At 36.2% G+C, this 26483-nt stretch overlaps 1 protein-coding gene across 6 annotated transcripts in view; it reads left to right on the forward strand.

Annotated features, from left to right (window-relative positions):
• Nucleotides 1-4114: 4114 nt before the first annotated feature.
• UEVLD (UEV and lactate/malate dehyrogenase domains) overlaps nt 4115-26483 on the forward strand; it is a 44293-nt gene continuing 21924 nt past the window's right edge. Inside the window, exons 1-6 of one of the 6 annotated variants that reach the window (XR_004139247.2) lie at nt 4115-4376; nt 11583-11667; nt 14948-15013; nt 20288-20451; nt 23439-23574; nt 24313-24431. Coding sequence is in view for 4 of the 6 variants with exons in the window: in XM_010987458.3 (XP_010985760.1) it covers nt 4335-4376; nt 11583-11667; nt 14948-15013; nt 20288-20451; nt 23439-23574; nt 24313-24431 (612 nt within the window). In the remaining 2 variants the exon portion in view is untranslated. Of the gene's footprint in view, nt 4377-11582; nt 11668-14947; nt 15014-17317; nt 17337-20287; nt 20452-23438; nt 23575-24312; nt 24432-26483 lie in introns of those variants that run through there. The other 5 variants (XR_010383385.1, XM_010987458.3, XM_010987459.3 and 2 more) reach the window with 5 other exon arrangements.

Here is a 26483-nt window from a genome sequence, read left to right on the forward strand (position 1 = left end):
TGTACATATATCCTGGTACTTTTACAGATTCCCAAAAGTGAGGTTATGGAGGTAAAGGTATGCCAGATTACTCTGTCCAAAGGTTGCAGCAGGTTATGCTCCCACCAACTATATCTGAATTTCTTCAGCTAGGGTTCAGAGATGGGCTTCAGGGGATCCATGAACATTTCTGAACTGGACACAAAATGGACTGTATACATCGCCATGTGTACTTTTCTGGGATAGGTCTATATCTTTCAACAGATCTTTTTTTTAAAGCTTGAAACTCAAATAAGTCTGAGAACTAGTAGACTATACCTATACCATCTTCCCCCTATGGCTTAGGTCCCCTTATACTTTCATTCATTCAGCAAACTTTCTGTTGAAGACCTCTTTATATCTGGCTTACCAAATATTAGAAGAATGAAGACATGCATAAACTCAAGCACCCCAGGCATCAAGAATATAGAGATAAGTGAGATCTGACAGGGCCTCAGTTTCTTGGGACAGAAAGAGGGGGTGGAGATGGAGGTGGACAGGGACACCAGTACAGTAAAATACCCCAGCCAGGCACTAAGGCAGGGAGGAAGACACAGTGTCTTGCAGAAGATTGAATGTTTCAGCCTGGGTAGATTACAGGATCTACGAGCGCCAGTTTTAAGAGATAAAGGTGGGTCATACTGGAAGTCAGCTAATGTTTGTACTACACAGTTTTCCTCTTATGGCTAAGTAAATATAGGTACAGAATTCCAGCCTCCTAGAGATTTTCAATGACAAATTTTCATCACAGCTTCCCACATTAAGAGAGGCAGCATAATGCACAGATTAGGAACATGGTGTCTGACATCACCTTCTGCAATAATTTAATCTCCTGAGTCTTTGTTTCCCTATCTGTAAAATGCAGCCAATTATACCATATACCCTCTATTTTAAGGTGTACACTTTTTACATTTAAGCTCTTTTCAGATAGGTATAAATGTTAAAATTGGTATGTACATTTAATTTTGTAATCTTTTCTCCCTCAAAACATCGTCAGTAATACATCTGTTACTCAACAGAATCTCAGAAACAGGGAAATAGGTAATACTTCACTAAACCTCAGTTTGCTCATCAGTAAAACTGAGATAATAAATTGATAGTAATTCCATTTCGGTCATAGGGTTTTATAAAGATTAACTGCAAAAAAGCACATAAAACTTTTAGCAATGTACCTTCCACATAGGAAAGGATAGCTACACACACACACACACACACACACACACACACACACACACACATACATTCACACAGGCATAAAGTGTTCACAGAGCCTGTAATTCATTCATAGTGATTAAACCAGAAGAGAACTGGTGGTTTGGATGGAAGGCCTCTTCCATAAAAGACTCAAAAGATTGAAGAACCTTGCTCAGGCCTCACATTTAATTTGATAGCTTTTCCTTGATTAATGGATTTCTGACAGGATCTATTAGCTCTTAGACTCCCTGGAAGTTCCACTGTTTCTGAAGACTGTTAGATCTGGCTGAAGTGCTCTTAACAAGCCTCTAACCCTTCAATCTCACCTCCAACCCTGTCTCCAAGTTTCCACTCTCCACCCTCGACTCCCCACCCCTTGCTCCCCTATACAGTCTTGTCACAACACAGCAGTCAGACTTATTCTTTTATAGCTCAGCCAGGTCACATCACTCCTCTGTTCAAAACCCTGTGGTAGCTTCCTCTGTCTCTCAGAGCAAAAGCCTAAGAAAGAAACAGTCCCTTCATCTGGAAACGGGACTGACACAGCTAGTCTCAGTGTTGTTAGAAGCTGACCTGGCCCTCACAGCCATGCTATGTTAGTCTCCTGTTGGATATAAACAATCTCTCAGAACACCAACATCAGACAGGGTCATTCAGACCACGATAAAGTGAGACAAAACAAGGCCACGTCATAATTTTGTCTAAGAAGAGAGAAAACAAGGTCAGTGTGCAACCCAGGAAATACCAAACATCCTCGTCTCTCTGCTACTGTGAGGGACTACTGCTTCTTTACCAATTGTAGCCATATCTGCGCCTGCACTGGTTTGCTCATCTGAGAGATGACATTTATTGAGATACCCAATCAGGGAATTCTCCCTGCCTCCTGACAGCACCTGATCTAAAGTTTCAATTCCTTAAACCCAAATCACCCAAAGCCTGAATCCTGTAATAGGTTCTTTCTTTACTCTTACTCAACTGTCTCAGTGGTTCTCCACAGGATCTGCTCCCTCACCATAAGGAGTAAGCAACACAACTTGTTTAAATATGGGTGTGTTCCTGATAATCACTGGTGGGAGGGTGCTGACAAGGCAGAGTCACAATTGTTCACAAAGCTCCCATAGTGGTTCTCAGGCTTTATCATGTATTAGAATCACCTGGGCTTTTTAAGACAGCTTGCTCGACCCACCCCCAGAGTTTGCAATTCTTAAGTCTGGGGTGGGGCCTTAGACTCTGCATTTCTAACAAGTTCCAGGTGACACTGAGGCTGTAAGCCTGGGGACCACACTGGAAGAATCATTGCCCTAAACCATCTGTGGCTCTCCCTTATTTCTGACTTAGCATTTTTGCTGTTTTGAGTCTCCCCAAGAATAGGTGTCTTAGGTCTTTGCTTTGTATGCACTGTAATATGGAATGCTTACTCTCTCACCTCAAGGAAACATACCCTCCTGACCCTGCCTTTTAAAAAATTTAAAAATAAAAATAAAAACTTAATTACCTTCCAACATGCAGTCTAATTAACTTATTTATTGTTTCGCTCTCCTACTAATGAAAGAATGGCAGTCTTAGGACAGCTGATAGTTTTGTCTATTTTGTTCACTGCCGTATCCTCAGACCTAGAAAAATATTGTAGGGGAGGAAATTTTGCCAGCCTAAAATGTGTCTCTGGCAGGAGGATTAATTTAGGACGATTATTTTTAAGGCTCAACACACCCAGGAAGAGTTATTGTTTTCACCCTCCTCCTAACTGCCTAAAAGAATTTAGATGGAGGGCCTGTCCCCCTAATTAAGCTATCACCAGAGGTATCTGCAAAGAACATGGGCTAGGTGTTGGGGGAAGGGGGAATCGTCAGAATCTAGAGATCAGAGTCTGGAGGTCTCTGCAAGGCCCACAAACATTTGTTTACCAAACATTTACTTTCTATCTCCATGTGAATTGCTGTTCTCCCCTTTGAAGTCTCAAACCACAACCCCCAATATCCTCTTTTGCCTTTAGCTGAAGATAGTATTTAAGGTGAGGGCTTTAGCCATTTTGGCAAGCCACTCAATTCTAGGTCTCTTGTAGGTATACATATTACCAACTTTTGTTTGATTTTCTCCTGTTAATTTATCTCATATCAATTTAATTCTTAGACCATCTAGAAGAAGCTAAAAGGGTAAAGGAAAATTTACTCCTTCTTCACAATATCTAGCAAATAGCCAGTCCTCAACAAAAGTTTATTGAATGAATAAACGCTTCTTCCAGCCTTTCACTTTTTTCTCCTAAAAGCATCCCTACCTTTGGCTCTTCCTATAAATACAACCACCCTCTCGTCCACTCAGCCTCTTGACAGTTACAATAGCCAGCTCCTGCTACTTTTTAGGCCCAATGGCTCAAACTAGGGGTGCAAAGCAGGTAAGTAACTCACTCAAGGAGACCAAAGTCAGCAAATTGCATCTCTTGGGCTTCCTTCTCCAGATGACCTTATCCGCCAAGCTACCTCCTTTTGTTTTCAAACTCTTTTTCTCACCTAGCTTTTTCCTCTCTCTACCACCAACATGGTTATGCTTCCCACCCCGCATCCCTCCAAAAAAGCCAACCTCCCCTGCTGCACCACCCTCACTAAGCTGTTTTATCTCCCAGTTCTGACAAGGCTTTTCCTGCCTCCGGTTTCCTTTCTACCCTCCTGAAATTTTGCTTTTGAAGTTCCAGTACCTCTCCGTTCCTAAATCCAACTACAATTTTGGGTCTTGGTCTTTCTCCATACACTGCTGAATTTAACACATCCTTCTCGAAACTCTGTCCCAGAACAGCGCCAATATCTTCTACCTCCTTTACTGCTTCTCCTCGGGTCTTCCTATTCCTCTCCACAGATGTCCCCACGTTTCTTCCCAGCAAGCTGGGTCGTGGTTCCCTTGGCGCTCACGCGTTTCTGACGGCGTTCGTGGTTCGCGGTGGAGAGGTAGGTGGTCAGACTCCGGGCGGAGCCTGCGGCGTAGGACGTGGGTGGACCTTCGAGTCTGGGAAGGGGCGGGGCCTCGGACCGCTCGGGAAGTGTGGTCCTCGGCGGCCTCCGTCCAGGAACGGTGCGGAAGAAGGGCCAAGGACTAGGCACTGCGAGCCTGACTCGCGGTCCTGGCTGGAGATGGAGTTCGACAGCGAGGGTCTGAGACGACTACTTGGCAAGGTGCGGGCAGCTGGGGGTCTGGGGGCGTTTATCTCTGGCCGGGCCGTCTCATCGCGGTGTTTCCCTGGCTTTTCCTGGGGCTTGGAGCTGGGTAGGCTGGCCTGAAGTCGGCTGCGGGGAATGGCCCCAGGGAGGCCGCGGGCCTCTCCCTCCCGAGGCCGGGGCTCTGGCTCCGCCCGCTACTCTGAGGTCCCCCCAACCTCCACCCGCTGTGAGACCTCACGCCACTAGCTTCTCTTGGTCTCAAACAGCTTCCAGCGCTCGCCTGCCCCTGTAACCACGCCTCTCTGCTGAAATGGCCTTCCCCCAACCTTTTTTTTTTTTTTTTTTTTTTTAACTTGCAGTGCTCATCCTTTGTAAGACACTCATATGTCGCTTCCTGGAAGATAGAATAACTCCTTTGTCTCTACTTGCTTTCAGAAATATCGGTTATCACATTGTGGAGTAATTAGTTATTTAACAAACCTTACTCGGGCGGTGAACTCTGACCACAGAGACAGTGTTGTATTTCCTTCACCCAGCCCTGTGCCTGACAACAGCGGAGGTGCTGAGTAACTGTGCAGTGAATGAAAGGCCTGATAACATACAGGAATGAAGACAAGGCTGGAAGTTCCAGAAGAGATTTTCTTAACTTTGAAAGGTTGAGTGGGAGGTCTGACCTGCATTTCTAGGGCATGACTAACGTCCGTTTCCACGTTAGGCCAGGCTCTCTGATTCCCCACCAGTTTACAGTCTTGAGGCAACCACCTTTTTCACCAGTTTCTTGGTTAAGTGATTCATAATGCTTCATAAGACTTCCCCATGTGAAAACCATACATTAAGCCATTTTTGTTGGCTTTGCCTATGTCTTTGTTGGGGCAGTTTGTACACCCCTTTGAGATTTTGAAGCCTTATAACCGAAATTGTTTATATACTTGATTTGAATGATTTTATCTACTGTGACAGGTTTAGAACTTGTAGGAAGAAAAGTATCATCGTGCTTAAGATTATACCCTGTCTCCTCTTTAGAGAACATGAAATTAAAAGAACCACTCTGTCAAGTTTTTCAATGAGGGGAGCATGATGTATTGTCCAGGGAGAAGAATTACTAAAGTGGAGAATAGAAAAAGAACTTTGGTGGAATTGGAATGCAGAAAAAAGACAAAAAAGAGTGATTTTCTCAAGGATGGGAGAATAGTTGAGGAAGGTTTTATTTGTTTTATCAGTGCTCGGCATGGAGTCTGGCACATAGGTGCTTAATGAACATCTGTTGGATGTGTAAATTAAGGAAACAAGTTTGAAATAAGTCCGTCTAGCAGATTTTTGATGTTCCTTAGCGCTCAAACTAAGCAAATAATATAATAATATCTAGAAATAATTTTTGTGCTGAAAAATTTGTGAATGATACATTAAAATAAAGCAACTGTATGGAGAACATGAAAAATCTTATTGAAAAATGATATTCTAACCTAAATAAATATTCCAACTTTATGGATGTGAAGATGTTTGCTCTCTGCAGACTGATCTATAGAATCATTGCAACTCCAGGGAAAATTGTAACAGGGTATTTTCGGAACTTTTCAAACTGATTCTGAAATTCATTTGGAAGGGAAATGCTAAGAATAATCTTGACATTTCTTCCAGAAGAATAGGTGTGGGGACTTGGCTGTACCAGATGTCAAGACTAGTAATTGAGATTTAGTGTGGTATTGGTATAAGATAAACAAATTAATCAGTGGAGCAGACTAGAGGGCTTAGAATTATTTTCACACATTTTGAAAATATGATATAAAGCAGACGAGGCATTGCAGATGACTGCAGAAAGGAGAATGCAAGGACAAATGATTATTTATATAGGAGAAAATGAAATTGGACCCTTACCTCTTACCAAACATAAAAATTCCCCATGGATTAAAGATTTAAATGTAAAAGACAAGCTTTAAGGTGTATAGACATAAAATATAGGGAAGAATCTTTATGGACTCAGAGTATGCAAACATATTTTAAACAAGATGTGAAATACTCAAGAGACTGATAAATTTGACTGCATTCAATTAAGAACTTCTGTATATCAAAAAGCTTCATGACAAGAGTGAAGAGGCAAAATACAGACTTGAAGAATTATTTTGTAACACATAATTGACAAAATATTAGTATCCAGAATATATAAATTAGCCAACAAATCAATATTAAAGCCAAGGGAGAATTGGACAAAATACATGAATAATTTTTAAAAAAACAAAAGAAGAAACAGGGAAATGAATATTTGCTCAATCCGTTAGTAACTTACTGGAAAAGCAAATTGAGTTTTCAAATTAGAGTTTTCTCCAGATATATGCCCAGGAGTGGGATTGCTGGATCATATGGTAACTCTTATTTTTAGTTTTTTAAGGAACCTCCACACTGCTAGTTTGAAACTAATTTGAAAAGGTACATGCACTCCAGTATTCATAGCACTATTTATAATAGCCAAAACATGGAAGCAACCTAAGTGGTCATCAACAGATGAATGGATAAAGAATCTGCGGGGAGGGATGTGTGTGTGTGTGTGTGTGTTCCACAAACATATAGTGGAATACTACTCAGCCATAAAAAACAGTGAAGTAATGCCATCTGCAGCAACATGGATGGACGTGGAGGTTATCATACTAAGTCAAGTCAGACAGAGAAAGACAAATACCATAATACGATACAAATGAACTTATTTGCAAAACAGACTCACACAGATAGAAAACAAACTTGTGCTTACCAGAGGGGAATGTGGTGGCAGGGAGAGGAATAAATTTGGGATTGGCAAATACAAAAAAAAAAAAAGAAAAAAATGAAAGGAAAATTGAGACCATAGTAAAACACCATTTTCTCTCACTGGATTGGCATAAATTAAGATAACTTCAAATGATTTGGTGAATGTGGATGAATGGGAATTTTGAACACTGCTGGTGGTTAAATGGTTATTTCATTTTTGGGGAAACAACTTGGCCTTATTTTATTAATTTGATTATGTGTGTTTTATGTACCTTCTACATCTAGATAGATACCATAGAGAATTCATAATATATGAAGCAAGAGACATTTGCAGAATTATTCGTAACTAAGAAATTAGAAACAATCCAAATATGCATTGACAGAGGGAAAGATAACTTACTGTGTATACATTCACACAATGGAAAACACTACTAAGCCGTAGTGAAAGTGAATGAGCAGCAACATGCAGCAATACAACTGAATATTAGAAACATTTTGTTGAGTAAAAAAAAAATTGTAGGTTGTATACAAAATTATATTTTGATTAAACCAAGAAACACAGCTAAACAAATAAACAGTATGTTGTTTAGGGATGCACACAAATGTAATCAAAACTATGGAGGGCAAAAGCAAAGGAATATGACTGCTCAATTCAAGGTAGGCAGTTGAGTGGTTGAGAGGAGTTCCCAGACAAATGTAATGATATTGGAAAGGTCTGTGTGGTCCAGTATGGTAGCCATGAGCCATGTGTGGCTATTTAAATTAATCAAATTAGATAAAATTAAAAATTGAGTTTCTCAGTCGCACCAGCTGCATATCAAGTGTCAGTAGCCACGTGTGGTTTGTGGCTACTGTATTGGACAGCACACTTAATGATCTTTCCCATCATGGCAGAAAGTTTTGTTGGATAGCACTGTTCTAGATCAAACATGGGTGGGTTGGTACACAAGTATTTATTCTTCAGAATTTGTATATATCTACATATATGTATACATGTGTATATATCCTTTAGTTTGTATTAAATACTAACTGTGTTAGAAAAAGTGTGTTCCCCTAATTCCTATTTCCTACTCCCTTGACTGAGTTACCTTAAACAGGTAACTTATCCTAGATTTGCTAACTCATAAAATGATAGGATTGGACCTGATCCATAAGATTCCTTCCTGTTAAATTAATTTTCTTATGAAATGATGCCACAAAATATCCCTTAGTGTGTCCAACATTTGAATAATGTCATGTAAGAGTACTCTTGATGTTTGTAAATATCAGTCTACTCAATAAACATTGTTGTATAGCAGATAAAGTAAAAATTTTAGTAACTTCTCAATTATTCAGTCTCGCTGATTTTAATGACAGTATTATTGCTTTAGTTTTAGAATCTCATGGGCCAGTTTTCCTCTAGTTTCCTGCCTGCACCCTTTAAGCATGTGGTATTGTCTGAGGCATATTCCTTAGAGAATGTTATGAAGACTTCTCTTAGGTGGTATAGAATAGTAATGGAAAATGACTTAATATTACAGTGAGAGGGTATTTCACATATAGTGAAAATGACCTGATTTTTTTTTTTTTTTAGGACAGATAAAATAGGTCTTTTTTTTAAGGCATCAAAAAGACAAGTCACATATTTGACTAATAGTGACATTTGGGTTTTCAAGCCCTAAGAAAGAGTGCTTTTGTCCTCTTTTGACAAACTTTTACAACAGTTTGGCAGTTAGATCAATTCTGGTATATATCCCTATGCAGCCATTAATCATCACTTTCTCATAGATTGTTAAGGATGTAGAAAATAGCTTATAATATCAAGTAGAAAACAACAAAAAATTATTTTGGTTTATAATCTGTATTCTAGGTGACAACAGTGCAGCCTTTTGTACATTTGTGTAGTGTTTGGAGTTGGGATGATTTCATTCACTTTTGTTTTTCCACTGAATCAGGGACACTGAATCTGGGACTCCTTTTACCCTGCTGTAGTTAATACTGACAATTCTTAGTTTTGATGCTCAGTCTTGTGGATCATAATTGCTTTCTATATCCACTGTACTCATATAAATCTGACTCTTTGCTGACTCCCATCCAATTAGCCTACATTTATTGAAGTTATACCATGTGCTCAGTGCTCTTGGGAGATACAAAGATGAATAAGAGATGATTTCTGTCCTCAAGTTGTTAATAACTATACATTTTTCCTTCTGCCAAATTCTTTTTTTTTTTTAAGAAATATTTTTATTGAAATATAGTCAGCTTACAATGTCATGTTAGTTTCATAGTGGTTAAGTTGCACACACATATATATATTCCTTTTCATATTCTTTTTCATTATAGGCTATTACAAGGTATTGAATATAGTTCCCTGTGCTGTACAGTAGAACCTTGTTGTTCATCTATTTTTTTTTACATTTTTTTAATTGAGTAATAGTCATTTTACAATGTTGTGTCAGATTCTAGTGTAGAGCACAATTTTTCAGTTATACATGAACATATATATATTCATTGTCACATTTTTTTCGCTATGAGCTACCACAAGATCTTGTATATATTTCCCTGTGCTATACAGTATAATCTTGTTTATCTATTCTGCATTTTAAAATCCCAGTCTGTCCCTTCCCACCCCCCACCCCTTCTTCTGCCAAATTCTTTTCCGTCTTAAAATGACCTTTCCCCTTCGCTCCAATTTTCTGTACCATTCTAGGCTCTAATGTGAATTGTAGACAGCTCTTCTCAGAGGCCTTTCTGTAACTTAGGTGTACTTTATGTTGATCGATCAGTTCCTGTCTGTACTTACTATTGTATACATATTTTGTTTAATATCTCACTTTTACATATGTTAATGGTGAGATCTTCATACATACTTGTTGAAGTTGGCAGGCAGTAGAGCTATATCTCTTTTGCAGATGAAAATCTTAAGTCTCAGAGAGAGGAAACAGGATCAATTATTCTTTATTTTCTCCAGCCCCCGGCACTCACTAATCTAGTTTTTGTTTCTGTGAATTTGCCTATTTGGGGTATTTTACATGCAAAGCATACAATATGTGGCTTTTTGTGTCTGTCTGCTTTCATTCAGCGTGGTGTTTTCAAGGCTTATCCGTGTTGCAGTATGTATCAGTTCTTTATTTTTATGGCTAAATATTCCATTTTATGGATATATCCCACTTTAGTCATCAGTTGATGGCCATTTAGATTGATTTCACTTTTTGACTATTATGAATAATGCTAATATGAACAGTTGTGCACAAGTTTTTGTGTGGACGTGTTTTCATTTTTCTTGGGTACATATTTCAGAGTGGAATTGCTAGGTCATGTGGTAACTCTGTGTTTAATCTTTTGAAGAATTGCCAGACTTTCTAAAGCAGCTGCACCATTTTACCACAGTTCTGATTTCTCCACTTCCTCTCCCACACTTGTTATTGTCTGTCTTTTTTTATTATAAGCTGTCTTTTTATTACAGTATAAATCCTCTGACTTTGTTCTCTTTTTAAGATTGTTTTGGCTGGGTTCCTTGAATTTCTATGTGAATTTTAAGATCAGTTTGTAAATTTTTGCAAACAAGTGAAAAAAGGCAGCTGGGATTTTGATATGGATTGTTGACTGTTGAATCTGTAGGGGATTATTGCCATCTTAGCGATATTAACTCTTCTGATCTATTGACAAGGGTTGTCTTTCTATTTATTTAGATGTACTTTAATTTACTTCAACAATGTTTTATAGTTTTTAATGTCTAGATTTTGCATCTTGTTAAATGTATTCCTAAATGTTTTTTATTTTATTTTTTTGAAGCTGTTGTGCCACTGTGAACATAATTGTTTTTTTAGTTTCATTTTCAAGATGGTAATAAACTGTTCACATCCTTTTTTTTTTTTTCTTCATTTAATCCTCAGCACAAGTCTAGGAGGTGGGTATAATTTCTCTGCACAAGTGAGATAAGTTCAAAGAGGATAAATGATTTTGCCCACAAGGCAACCAAAGTAGTATTTCTGGGACTACATCTGGATGAATGAAGAGGTAGTTCACTCAACCTGACCACAAACCCTTGCATGTTTTCTTTTCTCCCTTTGAAACCCAGTTGCAGTACCAGGAAGGGTGTCTCAAGTGGATGAGATATTCAAGAATGACAAGGGGGTCTTAAACAGTGATGACGGCTGCTACAACCTGCCCTATTTCTTAGCCTTCAGAATGTATTTGGAGGCAGTGTAATTTAGTGGTTAAAGGCTAGGCCCTCAGTTTGAGCTCTGGCTTCACTACTTAACTTGCTATCTAACTCAGCAAGTTATTTTGATTCTCTAGCTTTCATTTTCCTCTTCTGTAAAGGAGAGCAGTTATAAGCCTTACCTAAATCATAGGGTCGTTATTAAAAAGGTTAAATCAAATACTTTTCATGTTTGTAAAACTCAGAGCCCAGAGTAAGGGTTCAGTCAAATGTTAATTTGTAATTGTTCTGCTGCTTATACTTTTATTCTTACTGCATGCTCATTTTTCTCTTTTCAGTACAAATTCAGGGATCTAACTATGGAAGAACTAAAGAATGTAAATATGTTTTTCCCACATTTCAGATATTCCATGGATACCTATGGTAAGAATCATATCCTCTAGCTTTTGCTGTATTATTTAAACTATTAATTATTTGTTCCTAGAGAGCTATAAATTTATAATTTGTCGTTTTTCTCTTTTATCCCCTGAGTTTGAACTACACTTTATTACCTGTGGCTTTTGAGGAAAGTTAAGTTAATAAAATATATATTGTATTAGTTTTCTATTGTTGCTATAACAAATTAGCACAAATTTAGTGGCTCAAAACAATACAGATTTACTATCTGACAGTTCTGTAGGACAGAATCCCAACACAGGTCTCTGTAGGTTAGAAGTATTGGCAGGTCTTAGTTCCTTTCTGGAGGCTCTGGGACATAATCTGTTCTCTTGCCTTTTTTAGTTTCTAAAGGTCACCCACATTCTTTGGCTTGAGGTCACCTTCCTCCATCTTCAAAGTTAGCAATGTTGTATTTCTCCAATCATCCTTCTGTAGTTAGATCTCCAGAGAAAAGTTTCTCTGCTTTTAAGAACTAGTGTGATTGGATTAGGCCCACTCTAATAATACAGGGTAATTTCCCCATCTTAGAGTCCTTAACTTAATTGCATCTCAAAAGTTTCTTTGCTGAATAAGGTTAACATATTCATGGGTTGCAAGGATTAGGGTGTTGGACATCTTTGGAGGCTGTTATTTTGCCTACCACATCTATGATTGATTCAGGATTAATAACAAAGTTTTAGTTATCTTCTTTACTTTATGTAGAGGGTCTAGTTACCTAAGAAAGATTTTACTATCTTTCAAAATTTCTGACCACAACTTACACTTGGAAATACATTTTATATCATAACTCCATATATAAATAATTAAAATATTATATACACCATGGATTTTCTCTTCTCTTCCATTCCATGAATATATGTATGTTCATGTATAACTGAAACATTGTGTTCCACACTGAAATTTGACACAACATTGTAAAATGACTATTACTCAATAAAAAAATGTTAAAAAAAAAAAAAAGAGATAGATAATTTCCTCTTCAGATCTCTTCTCTAGCAATAAACCGTCTTTTTATCATTTTGAAAAAAAAAAGAAATGCTGATTGAAACTCGCTAAATTGATTTCAGGACCCATGAATTAGTCACAACACATAGTTTTGAAGAAAAAAAAACTTCTTTGTTCTATGGGTATGTTTTATATTTGAATTAGCTTGGATTAGGAAAATATATCTAATTCAGATTTATGTATTAGAAATTTTGAGGAGTTATTGAAGTATTCCTTAGGAATAGCTAATTTTATTTGTGGAAGAAATGATTAGATTCTGGGCCATCTGTGTCTGGCCTCTCTTAATTAGCACCTAGGTATTTGGTGCTGCATGAATGCCTGAGATGGGGGGATTTAACAGCTACTATTTCTTGAACATCAGATATGCTTCCAAGTGTTTTATCTGCATTATCTTACATACTTTTTTTTAATAATCAAAGCTATGAGGTAAGTATGACTATGTTTTTCAAATAAACTGAGGCTCAGAGAGTTTACATAACTTGCTCAAGATTACACAGCTAGTGGAAGGTTGTACTCATGTCCGTCTTGCCCTCTGCTTGAATACTATTTGTTCTTTTATAGTGTCTTTCTTCAGCATATAGATTTAGAGCTTTGATATACCAGTTAATTTTTATTCTCATTTCCCCTGTCTAGAGAAGGTAAGCTATGGTGCCATTAAACCCTTAAGCTATAGGATTAATATTGTCAATGTACATTTTATTATTGAAGAGAATGTTAGTCAAGTGTCATAATCATTTCTATTTTGACTTTTTGAATAATTTTACTATATGATGAATGTAATATTGTTTCTCTACTACATTTCTAGGTTCTTCTGTGTCCCTGAGAAACAATCCTTGTTCCACTTCTCTTTCCATTTTAGTTTTTGCCATAAAGTAATTCCCTTCACCCTTTGTTACCTTTCCCTCATATAGTTCAAGGTAAATATTTGTACTTATGTACACTCTTAGCCTTGAGTTTTCTGTCAGCCTGGCTTTTCCTTTTCTCCCTTTCTGATAGGTCGTCAAATCTATTTAGACTTTTTTTCTTCCATTGCCTAAATAGTATAGTTAGTTACTGAGGTCCTAAAAGGCATTCCAAGGCAGTTTGACAGTTTGAAACCAGATGTAGTGTTTTCTGTATTCAATTCAGAAACTAGAGCATTAACTCTCCATCATTGTGTCCCAGTTAATACAGGTAAGTTGAAATTTCAGGGATGTGAAGATTGAGAAAAGGTAGAGAAAATTGGAGTTAGAGAAATCGAAGAAGATAATTATTAAGTTTCTAAAAGGTTACTTTCAAAATTAAAACTAACTTTTTTCCTGATTATTAAAGTTATAATGTGATATCTGAACATGATTATAACTGGTATTACATGTGACGGTTATTTGATAATGTCCCCACATTTTATAATCCTTTACTTCTATTTAGGATTTTCACATTATCTCATTTGATCCTTATGACAACTTTATAATGCAGTCTTATTATCTATATTTTATAGATGATGACACTGAAAGTCAGAGATTAAAGTAACCAAAATTCACTTGCCTCTGTTGACCAAAATAATCAATAAACAGTCTATAATAGGAATAGAAAAGAATTTTATTCGAGCCAAACTGAGGACTATAGCCCAAGAAACAGCCTTTCAGAAAGCTCTGAAGAACTATTCCAAAGCAGCATGATTTTCAGCAGTTTTGTCTTGCCTGAACAAAGAACATCAAACATAATAGGCCCTATTCCATTCCTTCAGGGTTTCAAAAAAAAGACAGATGAGCATGCACACAGGGAGTCAGCATGGCCTTGCCTGGGCAGGAGGCCTTATCATCAAAGGAGTGATAGCAGTGATGTCCCAGGAAGGGAGGCGTTTATTTCCATCTTCAAAATGGACATTCTTTACTTCTGGACAATGTACCCTTTTCTTTAATGGTTAAAGCAGATGAACAATGTATGTTTAACAGGCCACAAAGCAGGCTGTTCTAGTTAGCATAAAGTTTAAGTTAAATCATGTAAAAGCCAGGATACTTCCCTATACCTCAAAATGTGAAAATTTCTTCCATCACCTATAAGTAGGAAAAGTGGGCCTAGAAGTAGGAATTTCAGTATCAGAGTCGTGTGTTCTTTCAACCACCTACTCTGCTTTCTAAGAGAACACCACCTAGTAATTTCCTCTTGCCAATGTATTTACTGATTCCCAGAAAATGGTATTTAGAAGTTGTGTGATTTTGTATGTATGCATGCATTTTATTTCTCATTGCACATTTTGGGGCTTTTTTTTTGCTTCCAGTTTTCAAAGATAGTTCCCAAAAAGACCTGCTGAATTTCACTGGCACTATTCCTGTGATGCATCAGGGTAAGTATGGAAGTTGAGAAATGTGGGAATTTTCTAAAAGAGCATTTTTATAAGAACTTACATTTGTTTAGTATCATAACATTGTCAAAATTTTTTCACATATGTATGATCTATACAGAACCTTACTGGATATAACAGAATGCTGTCCCCATCGAGGAAAGCCTAGATTAACACCAACAAATTCAATTCAGTTTAACGGGTATTTATTTATTGAGTGTCAACTGTGTGCCCACTACTCTGCTAGGTTTTGAGGTACAGAGGAGAGTACGACAGACATAGGCCTACTCTTGTGGAGAGTCATCTCTGCTTTCCACAGCAAACTGCAGGGGTCCCACATTTTCCTCCATCACATCAATGTTTTGTTCCCCTCTTTTCCCTCTATATGATGTAGCATTATCCCCATTCTGTAGGTGAAACAGAATCCTGTCATGTGGCTTACCTAAGCCCACACAACTGGTATGAGGCTGGAACTTGAAACTGTTAATAGGAAATTTTAAAAGCAGGTTATTAAAGCTCAAAGAAAGCATCATGTGTTCAGGTGGCCTGACAGGTTAAAATCGCTGAGTGTTTGCTAAAAAGAAAGAAAAAATCACTAACTTCCCTATACTTAACTTTTCTTATTTGTCTGAACCCACTTCCCTCAGTGTTCAGCAGCACTGATCTGCCAGGCAGGTGTCACAGGAGGTTGCTTCTATAGCATGATTTGAAGAACACCAGTGAAGCATTGGTTCAAATATATATCTGTGAAGTAGTGCTTAAAATTCCACCATTAAAAATACATTCCTCTTTTAAAATGCAAATAATCTCAGGAGGAACATCCCAAATCCCTAACATACAGTGCTGTGTTTATGGAAAATGCTGAGTAAATATTTGTTGGATGATTGAGTTAGTTTATTTTATTGCTGATTGATAGGCTTAGGAATAAATGAATTCACTGGGTATTTGCAAGAGGAGGTGCACTGAAAAAGGGCTGAGGAGGATCTGGAAACCAAATGGGGAGAGGACAGTAGAGTTTGCTATCTCTTACAGAGGATTTATCACTGTATGATGGGAGCACGTTGCCCAATAGACACCAAGAAGCTGTATTTTGGGGGAACTTCTTTCAAAATAGTGCTTCATTATGGTATTCCTTGCTGTTACAGACCATCCTTAATTGCTTCCCCCTCATAATGGCTTATTGCCAGAGAAACACTCACGTTTTATTCTGCCCCTGTTTATGTCCGGTCATGATACCTCCTTTGGCACAGAAAATGCTCAGGAATTCAGTTTGGTTTTTACGAATAGAAATGTGGTTGGAGGTGGAAGTAAGTAGCAGTAGGCTCTGAAAAAATTGCAGTGAGGCAGGCAGAACAGGTATAGAGTCGATTTTTATTTCCTTTTCTTGCTTCTCCCCAAGTTCTCACTATTTTCTGAGTGCTTAGAGAACTTAACTCAGACCTATTTCCCATTATTTGTGTTGTATTTTTATGGTTAGATGTTAGAGAAAGAGAGAAAGAATTCATACCACCCCAATGATTGATTGATTAATTGACTGATTTTATAATTCTTACCAACCCCAGTGATTTCAGGGGTAGTTGCATATTAACAAAGGAACTTATGAAATTAAATGAATCATTGCTTAGTAACATTCGGTTTCTAGGACAGTGTCGGGAGGTAACAGGAGGGCATAAAAATGATCTTAAGATGCCTCTCATTGGCACTGTGCATCTTCCCAGAGCCAACGAGTCAGGTCATTGATTCTTATGCTGGTAGTAATTCCAAGATAGCAGTGGGTCCTGTGATACTTTTTTTTATTTTTTGTTTTTTTAGTACAGTCTTTTTCCCCTTTGCTTTTGACTAGAAGTATATCAACTCATTATGATGCACACTAGTTATTTCCTGCTGGTCAGCAGGTCAGGATGTATCATCTTTCTTGTCTGTAAATGGACCAGTAACAGCCTAACTCTAGAACTGTGAAGATTAAGTGCATTACTGTAAGTAAAGCTTTTGGCATAGTTGCTGGCACATTGTAAGTGCCTTATAAATGTTGGCCATTATTATTTGTCTGCTTATATTACTTCCTTTTAGTTACTAAATTTGTTAGTATAATAATAATACATGCTTATGCTAAAAAAATTTAAACAAGAAGAAATGAGGTTAAGCTTATATCTAACCTTCCACACAGTCCTATTCCCCAGGTGAATCTTCTGTTGATATTTCCTTATGTATACTTGCAGAAACTTTCTGGATCATCTCTTATCCCTCCAAGATTGTGCCAAGGTTGTGATGACACCTTTTCTTCATCCACCCACTCTTTCAAGATGTGTATGATCTTTGTAGGATGGTACTCATCTGAACTTTATTTATAGCTAACTTTAATTATGTTCTTAAATGAAGTAATTACTTTAAATCTGAGGGTTCTAACAGGAGTCCTGACTCTTTGGTAATGAATTACTGAAAGCAATGGGCAGGGTTGGAGGCAGGGCATTTGCTGACAGGAAAAAATGGGAAAGAAAGAAGAAGGGAATCGGACACCAGTAGTGAAATCTTACCAATATAGACATGGGAATCAGACTCACCACGTGTTTTGCCAGGAATGAGCTATTAAAATGCATGAATGGGGGGGAGGTTATAGCTCAGTGGTAGAGCATGTCTTAGCATGCACAAAGTCCTGGGTTCAATCTCCAGTACCTCCATTAAATAAATAAATAAATCTTATGACCTCTGCCCAAAAAAAAGAATTATAAAAATAATTAATTAAAAAAATAATAAAATGCATGAATGCTGCTGGGGAGGAGCACTGATGAATGCAACACATCCTTGATCAATCAGAAAGATACCTTTAATAGAAATTTCTTTCCTTTAATGTGTAATGATCAACATTAGAAAGTGGTGCCTTCAAGATTTGGACTACCACTCCAAAACAAAAAGAATGGCCTAAACAGTGGCTTTTAAATGTTTTGATTGTGACCCATAATAAGAAATACTTTTATATACATAATTATACATGTTTATAACTGAAATACCATACCACCTGTCAGTGTATTTTTCTATTCAATTCCATGTAAAAATATTGTTTACAGCCTGCTGAATTAATTTCATGACCTAATTATTGTGACCAACATTTGAAAAGCACTGTCTAGAGTATATAACATTAGACAGAATACCGTCTGGAGGAATGTGATGGTGTGTCTCATTACCTGCTGGTCACTTGGTAGTGCTGTGATTTCAGGACTTTATAATCATAGAATTAGCTTTGGACCAACGGCTATGCCCATAGCCCATACCCATATTGTAAATACTTAGACACTGTGTGTGGTGATGGATGTTAACTAGATTTATTGTGGTGATTATTTTGCAATATATTCAAAGGTTAGATGATTATGTTATACACATGAAACTAATATACTGTTATATGTCAGTTATACCCAATTAAGAAAAATTGTTAAATACTTAGATAAAATTAGAAGAAGAGTTTGATTCTAAGAACTGCTGATATAGTAGAAATAGTACTAGGATGTTTCTATTATATACTGACTTTCGATCCTAGCTGCACTTTAGAATTATATGGGAAGCTTTTTAAAAATGTTGTCCAGACTCTTCCCATTGAAGCAGAAACTTTGGGGCAGTGGCCTGGATGTTGGTATGTTTCAGAGTTCCTTAAGTGTTTCTGATATGCAGACAGAGCTGAGTATCATTGTGCTTAGGGGAGGAGAGAGCAAGATGAAAAAAGTAGAGGATTTCCTTAGTAAGAAAAAGATTGCAGTGGAAAGGAAAACTATTTTTATTTATACCTTGCTTATTTCCAAAATGGGTTTGAGGTAAGTTGTGAAAGTTGCCACTGTACTGTTAGGTCCTTAAGGGCTCTGGAACCCTCTCTGGGTCCTTGAGACTTGGAAGGGCCACTGCTGGCTTCCTTGTTTTGTGGTTGTCAGTCTTTAGTTATCCTCTTAATCTTCACTGCCGACCAAGTCCTGTCTTCACTGTCTCTCCACTCCCCTGGTGGGGGTACTCTTTCCTTCACTGTACAGAGGAGCCATCACTAGAATGGTGAATAAAGTTGAGAATGCAAAAAAAAAATTGCCAACCTGTCATGGTCTATTTACCATGTCATGTACTGTTCTAAGCATTTTACATACCTTAACTAATTTTATCCTCACAACAACCCTGTGAGTTAGGAGCTTTTATTCTTCCCATTTTATAGAGGAAGGAGTTGAGGCACAGAGAAGTTAAGTAACTTGCCTAAAATCATATAGCTAATAATGTGTGGAACTAGGAATTGAACCTAGGCATTCCACTCTCCTAAGAGGACATGTTCTTAAATACAGTGAAAGATATATGCAATAAAACTATGAAAGCAGGAATAAATATTGGGAGATACAATAGAATGGCTAGGATAATTGGTCAGATTTCTAATTTAAGGTGAATTTTTGCACTTATATTAGGTTTAACTTTGGGCTTTCTGTAGACCAAAGCAGTCAGAGATTTTGGCTCTCAGTTAGCATGCCTTACGTGGTTCCATTGTACATGGTTTGCGGTTATATGGTACATGAACATGGAAGAGCCTTCACTTGGGTTCCTATCTCAGTACTGTAAAATTTAAAAACCACTGGAGAAAGTGACTACTGAGGTCATTTTCAGCTCTAAGCTCTATGTATCTAACCCAGCTTGTATGTTACGTTATAGTATCTGCAATTAATGAGCAACTTGAGGGCCAATATCAAATTCATCTTTGCTCATTCATTCATTTGTTCATTTATTCATTCATTTGTTCTTAGTTATATAAGAAACTTTTATTGAGCAGCCAGTTTGTTAGGCACTATACTTGGTGCAGGGGACATAGAAATGAGCAATACATAATTATCCCCAGAAGTTCACAGTGTAAAAGGAGAAACAGACTTGTAGGCAGATAACTTCAATGCAGAATAAGTATAAAAATAAGAGTGTCCATTACCTTTCAAGAAAGGTGCAATAGCTCTGCTTGGGTGGAGCAAAAAAGGTTATGTAGAGAAGATGTTGTATCCCCAACTCCTAGCACAGTAGGTTCTATAAATATATATTGAATTGAATTGAATGAGCTGGCCATTGTCTTAACTAAGTTTCTGTAAATGTTATGCTGGTGCTTTAATGGGAACATATTTCCAATCTGAATATGGATGAAAATAGAGAAATAGTCCTCAAGTTATCAATAAACTTGACTAGACTACGTGTCTTAAAAGGCCACCTATGCCATAAATACAATGTGTGTGCTTCATTATTATTTGAAGATGTGTTTGTTTATTTTGTCTCAAATAGGTAATACATATAACATACCAATTCGTTTGTGGATTCTGGATTCTCACCCTTTTGCTCCCCCCATTTGCTTCCTAAAGCCAACTGCAAATATGAGAATTTCAGTTGGAAAACATGTGGATGCTCAAGGCAGAATATACTTGCCCTATCTCCAAAGCTGGAGCCATGTAAGATCAATATGTATTTTCTTTTAAAAGTTTCTGTTTTTTTGAATGTTTATCTTTGATCCTAATGGTACAAATAAGTTACTTAATTTTCTTTCAGTGATATTCTTCATATGGTCTTTAGAAGTAATTTGAAATTGAGCTCCCTGGGGTCACCCAAGCCCCAGAACCCTGATGACGGCATGAAGCTGCTCTCTCCAGGTCTGGGAGCCAACCATTGTTTGCTCCCTGTCTGTTTATAGTCCCTGCTGTTTGATAAGGCAAATAAAAAGCTACTAGCAAAATATTGGGGCATTATTTCCTAGTCCCTCCCTGGTAAAAATACATAATACATGTATTTATTTATACTTTTTCCTCTTTTTTAACCTGTATATAAATTGAATCACTGCATGTAATCTTCTATTACATGCTTTGTTTTAACTGAGCATTAAGTTTTAAGTTTTAAAAATCCCACAATGATGCATATAACTGTAGTTTATGTGTTTTACAAGTCCTCATAATTATGCAGTTTTGTATTCTGTAATTTTTCATCTATCATTATGGAGCATTTTCCCACATTAAACAATATTTTTAAAACAGATGGTTTTTATTGGTTGCCTGATGATCCAGTGTAAAATATTACATTATATATTTATAAAATGCCCTGTTAGAAATTTGATAATGAGCATCCTTATATATAAATACATATAAATATAAATGTGTATATCTTATAAATCTTTAATAATTTCCCAATGATAAACCTCTAGGAATGGAATTATTCGATCAAAGTTTAAAAATTCTTATATATTCCCAAGTTGGCCTCCAAGAGGTAGACAAAATGTTGTAATTCTATCATCAATAAAGATTAGTGTAGAGGGTACCGGTTTTAAGTACCCTTGCCCTAACAGAAGACATTGTCATTAAAACAATACAAACTTTTCTTATCTCTATGGTTCATTTACTTAGAAGGATGTAAAGTGTGCTCTCATTTCTGTAAGTAAGTAAAACTTTTGTGAAAGGATATTATAATACATGTGTATGTACCCAGAAATTTGTAAGACAGGAGGACAGGGATATGTCAGAGATGAGTGAGGTTGAAGTAAAGGATGACATTAGGATTATCACTTCTTATTTTATATACATCCTGTAAAAAAGTGTGTAATTGTGAATGCATATCATTTTGTTTTATGGTTTTCTATATTTTTCATATGTATAAAGCTTTTTAAAAGAAGAAGAAAAAGAAATAGAAAAAGAAAGAAAGATATACCAAATTGTCAGTAGAGGAGTTTAGGTGGGGAAACATTGACCTTTTAGTTTATGAACTTGTATATTATTTGCATTACTTAGTGATTTAAATAATAAGATTGCCAGTTAGATGTGATGAATAGGGCATAATAAAAATTTGTCAGCTGGAAGGACAAAAATGATGTCTTAATGTTTAGTTGTTTGGTTATTTGAGAAATTGAAATCTTTTTTCATATATTTGTTTATCACATGTTTCTTCTTTTTTGAATTGTCTGTTTATCTCTTTCATCCATTTTTACTCCCCTTTTTTAAAAAAAAACAAACCTGTCGTTTAACAGCATTTTAACATCTGTGTCCTGTTGGGGGAATTCATCCTTCCTGTTTCCTCTTTCTGGTTTTTTTTGGCATCTCTTTGCATAATTTTGTTTGTTTAGTATATAGTCTTATAATCTAGTTGAGGTTGTGCTTAATTTCGGTTCAGACAGTATTGATTTCGTTTACTATTCTGAACCTCTTTATTATAAGCTAAAACTTGTGTTAAGAAGACATTATATTATTTAAATGACCCTATTTAAAAGTACTACATTAACTTTAAGTTCCACATGCAGTTGGAATTATATAGAGTTTTGGAGCTAAAAGGAATCTAGAGGTTGTCTAGGCCAAAGATGCCAGACATTTTCCCCAAGAGATACAGTGTGCTCCATTAGGCCTGTAGAATTTTGAACAGCACAGTGGTTTTGTTTTGCTTTGTTTTGTTTTATTCTTGATAAGAATTTGAATGACGATATGGTATACTGTTTCCAATTTGCCACAATAACCATCTCCCCAAATTTTCTTATACTTGAGAACTTCACACATTATGTTGTCTGCTTTTGAATTTTTTATTCTAATGGCCTCATCCTCTCAAGTTATAAATAGTAAAACCCAGATTCTGAGAAATTAAGCAATTTTTAAAATGAGCAAGCCACTATTCCTAATAATAATAATAATAAACATATTTATACTCTCAACATATGATTTGCATACATTAGCTCATTTGTTTCTCATATTTATTGGAATTTATTAGTTACATTGTGTTGATGATACTGATGCTCAGAGAGATTAAGTGAATTTCACTAAAATTGCTTAACCAGTTAAATTAAAAGAAACAGTACTGGATTAGATAAATACTTTAATCAGTATTAATTTTCTGATTTGATAATAGTTATATAGGAGAATGTCTGTTTTGTTTTGCTTTTCCTTTTAGGAAATATATGCTGAAGTATTTGGATGTGTAGGGGTATCATATCTTCAGTATACTCTCAATTGGTTCAGAAAATAGAGAAAAAGGGACTAAGAAAGCAAATGTGATAAAATGTTAACATTTGAGTGATCTGGGTGAAGAATATATGGAAATTCTTTGTACTATTTTTTGCAACTTTTCTGTAAGTCTGCAATTATTTCAAAATAAAAAGTTAAAAAAAGACAGACAAGGCCATTCCCAAATGTAGGTGCTCTGCTAGTACGCATATGCATGCTATTTTCTCACTTTTTTGAGATGTGGATTTAGCATTTCTCCCTTTATTTTTCAGTTAAAAGAATTAAGTAATTTTTCAGTTAAAAGTATTAAAACAGTGAAAAGTATCACATAATTTGTATGGTGGTTTTCGAAAAATGAGACCATGAAGCAATACTTTTGGCTAATCCTGTAACAATGTATAGGTTAACAAGGTAGTATTCTTTAGGAAAAATTTTGCGTAACTTTTACCTTTGTGTATGTTCTGCAGCCTAAATCTGTCATTGTTGGATTAATTAAAGAAATGATTGCCAAGTTTCAAGAGGAACTTCCCCTGTATGCTTTATCATCATCTGACGAGGCACGGCAGGTGGACTTGCTAGCCTATATTGCAAAAATCACTGAAGGTTTGTGTTTTTATTAAGCAGAGAGCTATGCGTTTACAATTTCTCACTAATATCTTTTACTTCTACTACTTGATTTCTATAAATAAATACATACTTGTAGTATATGTACATATCTGTGTTGAATCAAAAATTCGTGTAAGTTTATCATGGGGTATTACCATACAGTTCCAATGAATATGGTTTCTTAAAATGTAAAAGATTACTTTTATACTGACAGACAAAATAATTCATGTTTTGTTCAAAACCACTTGATATATATATAATGATTCCAAACCTTTTTCATTATATGTTTTATGTGACTTTTTGCCTCATTCAGTATATTGGACCAAAAAACCTATGATTCTCATTGTTTCTCATTGAGGATAAAGCAGAATACCTATGCTTGCAAAATTTAGTAAGTGTTAAACATTTTTTTGCATTATAGACTAGAGCAGTAAGAATCACAGTGTTTTTCAGAATTATGGAAATCCTATTTTTTTAGAGTCATATAATTTTTGAATGTTTGGAAAGATATTTTCTTTTTTAAATGGTAGCCTCTATTTATTAGAATATTTAATATGAGATTCCTGTCTTTCTTGCATTTCATTTGTCCAGCAGTATTTTTGAGTGCCTATTATGGAGTGCCTCATACCATGCTTTCTGTCCAAGTTATTGAAGTTTGGTGTATTTTTTTTAAGATGCTGAAAAGATTTTTGATATTATTTTTAGATTCTCATGATAATCCATTTTTCTTGCTAGGTGTCTCAGATATAAATTCAAAGAACTGGGCAAATTATGAGAATAAAACAGTCAATAAAATTACTGTGATTGGAGGTGGAGAACTGGGAATTGCCTGCACGTTAGCAACTTCAGCAAAGGTATGTAAGCATAGTGGTTATAATAAATACATCTGTCATATTGCTACACTTAGGCAGTTTCTGTTTAATACACAAGAAATAATGGCTTCCTTTTGTCATGTGGGAAAACCTCATTTTGCCTTAAAATATATTTAGTAAGTTGACAAAAAATAGCTGAAAGCTCTCATCAGTAATGTTGCTTCTTAATTAGTAGTTAGTCATGGAGTAGGCTTTGAAAATGTGTTTTGAACAATGGGCTCATCATCCTAATCCAAGAGAAACCTCAACTTGACATTCATCTGACTTAGTCACAAATTCTTTTTTGTTTTCTGAGTCATGCTGCTTTAATTAAACTCTTTATTTAATATAATACTTAATTTAGCTCTTTCTAAAATTAGCATTTTTTAAAACAGTTGCCTTTTCTTGTGTAATTGCTCCACTTTCTTTTAGGATCATAGTTCCTGATTTGGTATTTTCCACTAGTTTGAGATTTGCTAATTTTTCCATCAGTCCTTTTTACTAGATCTTTTCTGTATAAATTATTTTCAGAAAGGCTTAAATCCCTCTCCAGAGAGGTTCACAAGACCCTCCAGGGCCCAGTATTTTGGTAATAGCATGTCTGTGTCATTTGAGGGATGTAGCCCAGAATAGACGAACTTTCCCTCTATATGTTTATTTGGTAATTGGCGTTTGGCTTTATTTTCTATTCAAATTTGATTGTTTGCCATCTAAATTCTTCCTTTTATATTTAAGATCACATGTGTCTTGGAGGTAGGTTCTACTTCATTAATTGAATAATAAAATTGTATCCAGGGAGCTAGACGATTTTAAAACCTGGCTGTTCAGAACAGTATATGCTAACTTTTGACATACTATAGTTTCATTTCCTCCACCATCTGAATGCACTCTTCTTAATTGGAATTTGAATTGTTTGCAGTTCTTTTGCTACTAAATAGAATGTATGAACATTGCCTTACAAGTTGCTTATTTTCTTGTCTGAATTTTCTTTTAGGTGTACATAATCTCAGAAATAGTACTAGTGAGTCAGAGGGTTTGGATGGTTTTTACGGTACTTATTACATATTGCTAGATTACTCTTCAGAAAGGCAGAACTAGTTTATGCTGCTAATAACAACGTGCCCATCAGCCTGAGTTTTGACATCCCTGGCAGTATACTGAGTTTTATCCATTTTATTTGTTTTTGGTAAGTATAAGAAGGCCCCTTAAAGTCATATTTCTTTAACTGTTAGAAGTCTATCAGGATTTCTTTTTTTTAAACTTTATTTATACATTTTTAATTAAAACAATAGGCATAAACCAAAAAGAAGGGGAAAAAAATCAGGATAAAGTGTCACTGCCATTTTGTTTGCAGGGAGGTATCAGGAAATGGAACAAATTACCAGGAAAACATTCTAAGATCATCCCAAAGCAGCTAGGTTACATGTTACATGTAAATGCCAAAATTCGATATTAGCCCACTTAATCTACAAATGAAAAAAGGGAGTCAAAGTTTATCCATTTAGTACAAGACTTTTTACATTAAATACACGGTGATTCATTTCTCAGAAAGTGATAGCAGTAACTCTTGGAAGAAAGAAGGCCGCATCGCACGATGACTAGAAAGGCTCCAGCGCAGCCCCGCAGCCGCGCTGCGCTCCCTCTGTGCCGTGCGCTGCTTGGGGCGCTGCTCTACTCTGGGCGCTGTGCGTCTCAGCGGAACGCAGGACCGCACGTGGGCTTTAGAGAGGTAGCAATAGTTGTATTTTGGCTTTCATTCTAGATGCATAAGGTAGTTAAGGCGACAGTTCAAGCATGTTAAGTGAAGGTAGTTAAAATTTAATGATAATCAACACGCTTTCTTGCAAGCTACAAACACTGTATAATGCTTACCTGGAATGGAACCAGTGTTTCTTAATTGGTGTTTTACACACAGAACTAAAAAGAAAAGTAATCATTCTAAATGTACTATGGTAACACGATAAAAATGCAGATATACCATAGAACTAAAGTAATGTGAACAGCACTACTTGATTCCTAAGATAAAGGTGATTGATTCTAACAAAAAAACTGAGT

This window comes from Camelus dromedarius, chromosome 12, assembly GCF_036321535.1.
Source record: "Camelus dromedarius isolate mCamDro1 chromosome 12, mCamDro1.pat, whole genome shotgun sequence".
Taxonomy (NCBI): Eukaryota; Metazoa; Chordata; class Mammalia; order Artiodactyla; family Camelidae; genus Camelus; species Camelus dromedarius.